Below are 3,810 nucleotides of genomic sequence, written 5' to 3' on the forward strand. Positions count from 1 at the left end.
GTGAGCCTAGGGTTACTCCAGGTTTGTGCCGCCGACTGGGAGCTCTGCAAGTCTCCTGGCGACGTCGCTCGGAATTTAACTTTGCGTTGATCTGCCCAAGGAATTGGCCCTCCCGGATAATAATGAGTTTTAAAGATGCAATGAGGCTTTTCTGGGTAAATACTCCAAGGTATTTTCAGGGTCCCCAAACTCAGGTTCCCTTACGCCAGGGGTCGGCAAAAAAAATAACAAGAAGGGCCTTTTTGTTGTTAATGGATTCGGTACAAAAAAAGTATTTCAAAGAGCCGCAATGCGGTGTGGTGAATACAAGACGGCGGTCCTTAATAAGTAACGTCACGAAGCCAGCCCTTGAAGAGCCGCACGTGGCTCCAGGGCCGCCGAGACCCCTGCCTGACACGACACCGCAAATGTGGCGTCGGTGGCTCCGGATGGGGATTTTGGAAGTGGATCTGGAACGGCGAGATGGGTGCGTGTGCAGCAGCGAGACAGATTTGGCGGCGCAGGCTAATGATGCGTGGCAGCGGTGTGGAGGGGGGGAGGGGGCATTCATCCAGCAGTGGATTGAAGGTGGATGTTGATGATGATTTACATCTTAACCTCCTTAATAATCCACGCACACAATTTGGTACAGCTGCGCAAGTGCAATGTGTATCTCAAACATGTGAAACGTGATTCCTTACGGTGCTATCTCTTTACATTTGCAGTGGCCGGGCTGATCGACTCCATGATTTACCATTCGGCGAGAGCCATTCAGAAGAAGATCGACCTGGGCAAGACGACATAACGCAGCTTGCCAGGAAGCTGCGTTCCCTCTACACTGTCGGAATTTTATTTAAGAACATACTTCAGGTGCGTGCGCGCGTTTTTTCTAAATTAGCAGCCCAGACAAAGGGGTAGTGTGTTACCAAAGCAATCTTTGTTCTGTCATGCACAGCCCCACGACTAGGAGAATGCTCGCCATCGGGACGCGCGGGGGCCGAGAGCGTTTCCCAAGCCCGCCGGCATACGCCTGGCAGCGGTCCAGCGTCATGTGTGGCCAAATCGTAAACGAATGCCGCTCGCTCGCTCGCGCAGCCCATTCAGCGCGCACGCCTCTGCGGCCGCTGGCTTCTCGTGACCGCCGCCGCGTTTCCCCATTCTCGTTTCCGCGCGGCGTCTTTTGTCACGGAGGGCCGCGGGGCCCCTCGCCGCTCCGGTTTGAAGAGTTACCGAAGACCCGCCTCGGGTTCTCCTGCCTCGGGTGACGCGTGCGGGTGGATTAAATGATGATCATGATGATGGCAATGCTGCGATCCGCCGAACTTAAGTCAACCAATTGGGGTGATTTTTGTTGTGCCCTGTGAGAACTCGGGAGACCAGGATGAGTCTCGTCGTCACCACGACGACGAAAGCGAAACAACTCGTGTCAAGTACAGCAATGAAGCAAATTGGAATCGGAGCGAAAACGGCGTCACATGAGAAATCCAAATTATTCCCAGCAGTGGAAGTCGGCTCGGGCAGATTGTTTTTAAGACTGATCACAGGACAATGACAATTGAGTTACAGAAACGTGAAACAGATGTCGGGTGATATGCGCGAACTTCTTCCACACCGTACGTAGCCAACTATGCTAATCAGAGGTACGGTGGGGGGGGGGGGGAAACAAACTAAACGAAAAAGCATTATAGGGCCACAGTCTAAACCTTTGCTTTCATATACAAAACCCATGGCCTCTTAGTAAGGAAAACACATTGCGACAAATTCCTGGTGCATCTGTTGCTACATATCTGTTGCTACATATCTGTTAAACTTGTCAAATTGTAATATCTTTATTTTCCGTGGCATCGTTGGGGAAACATCACACATTTTCCATATTGGAGGTTTTTTTCGCTTAAATATGAATGTGTTGTTAAACCCGCAACCACCTGACAGCCAATTAGTGAGGTTTGTCACGTAAACAAAACGTGCCAATTAGTTACTAGTTCAGCACACCGGTTGTGTGTTGGAGAGTAAACCCACAACATTTACAATTCGAATATCGTGACATTTCGCCGGTAACAACAACCAGCATCATCAGGCGACAGCCAGAATTGAGGAGAAATCATGTTTTGGTCTTGAATAGAGATGTGTGGGGGGGGGGGGGAAGGGTAAATGTGATGTCCCTTGTGTATCACACTTTGAACGAGAACCGCCTCCCCTGGGAGCCGTGCGAGGTTTTCTGCGCCAAAACCGCGACGCAGTCGATCTGCGTCTCGCCGGGCACGCCGTGACGTTCTCTCGCCGCGACCTGCGCACGCTTCCGCCGCACAGGGAGGATGGCCTCCTCTTCAACGCCGGTTGGCGCTCGTCACCTGCCGAGGTGCACGTGTCCCTGCTGCACACCGCAAGTCATTAAACATTGAACTGGAGACGGAAACAAAACTTGGCCGCGTCTTAATCGACCGTGGAGTTGGGCTAAATAAAAACCGGTAACCGCGTGCAAACAACCGGGTAGGGGTTACCGGCGCGTACATAAAATGCCTCGCGGTAAACGCAACGTGTTTCCGTTTTTAACCGAGACATTATGGGATCTGCCACAGCGGCGGTGCAATGGTCGGCGCGCTGCTCGACTTGCGATGCAGAGGTCGCCAGCTCGATTCCATCTGCCGGCAGCGTGGCGGTTGAAACAACAGTTGTTGTTTAAGATAATTGGTTTTTTACCCTTCTATCTGGCAACAAAACTGACACCTTTTTACAAGGAGTCATGTTTGCATAGACCGCAATACCTGCAGTCATAATACAAACGAAAGAACATAACTCTGATAATGTGCACTGTCCTTAAAGTTGATTGGTCCACACCCGAGACAGCTTTCCTTAGAGCCTAGTCTCACATGGGTTGGACCATATGACGCCAAAAGGCGCACAACTCAAAGACAATGCACCATCAGAGTATGAGAGCTCGGGGCAAGCATCTACACTATGGGAACCTCATTTGCCAGTAAAAATATGATAATTGGTTTTTTACCCTTCTATCTGGCAACAAAACTGACACCTTTTTACAAGGAGTCATGTTTGCATAGACCGCAATACCTGCAGTCATAATACAAACGAAAGAACATAACTCTGATAATGTGCACTGTCCTTAAAGTTGATTGGTCCACACCCGAGACAGCTTTCCTCAGAGCCTAGTCTCACATGGGTTGGACCATATGACGCCAAAAGGCGCACAACTCAAAGACAATGCACCATCAGAGTATGAGAGCTCGGGGCAAGCATCTACACTATGGGAACCTCATTTGCCAGTAAAAATATGATAATTGGTTTTTTACCCTTCTATCTGGCAACAAAACTGACACCTTTTTACAAGGAGTCATGTTTGCATAGACCGCAATACCTGCAGTCATAATACAAACGAAAGAACATAACTCTGATAATGTGCACTGTCCTTAAAGTTGATTGGTCCACACCCGAGACAGCTTTCCTTAGAGCCTAGTCTCACATGGGTTGGACCATATGACGCCAAAAGGCGCACAACTCAAAGACAATGCACCATCAGAGTATGAGAGCTCGGGGCAAGCATCTACACTATGGGAACCTCATTTGCCAGTAAAAATATGATAATTGGTTTTTTACCCTTCTATCTGGCAACAAAACTGACACCTTTTTACAAGGAGTCATGTTTGCATAGACCGCAATACCTGCAGTCATAATACAAACGAAAGAACATAACTCTGATAATGTGCACTGTCCTTAAAGTTGATTGGTCCACACCCGAGACAGCTTTCCTTAGAGCCTAGTCTCACATGGGTTGGACCATATGACGCCAAAAGGCGCACAACTCAAAGACAATGC

The 3,810-nt window shown here is 49.3% G+C and overlaps 1 protein-coding gene across 5 annotated transcripts in view; it reads left to right on the forward strand.

Annotated features, from left to right (window-relative positions):
- The window catches only part of LOC144948955 (endoplasmic reticulum-Golgi intermediate compartment protein 3-like), a 44,492-nt gene extending 41,685 nt beyond the window's left edge, over nt 1–2,807 (forward strand). For all 5 annotated transcript variants that reach the window (XM_078878713.1, XM_078878714.1, XM_078878715.1 and 2 more), the window contains one exon: nt 705–2,807. In XM_078878713.1, coding sequence (XP_078734839.1) covers nt 705–897 — 193 coding nt within the window. In that variant the 3' untranslated portion in view covers nt 898–2,807. The remainder of the gene's footprint in view (nt 1–704) is intronic.
- Nucleotides 2,808–3,810: the final 1,003 nt, after the last annotated feature.

Source organism: Lampetra fluviatilis, chromosome 51, assembly GCF_964198595.1.
Source record: "Lampetra fluviatilis chromosome 51, kcLamFluv1.1, whole genome shotgun sequence".
Taxonomy (NCBI): Eukaryota; Metazoa; Chordata; class Hyperoartia; order Petromyzontiformes; family Petromyzontidae; genus Lampetra; species Lampetra fluviatilis.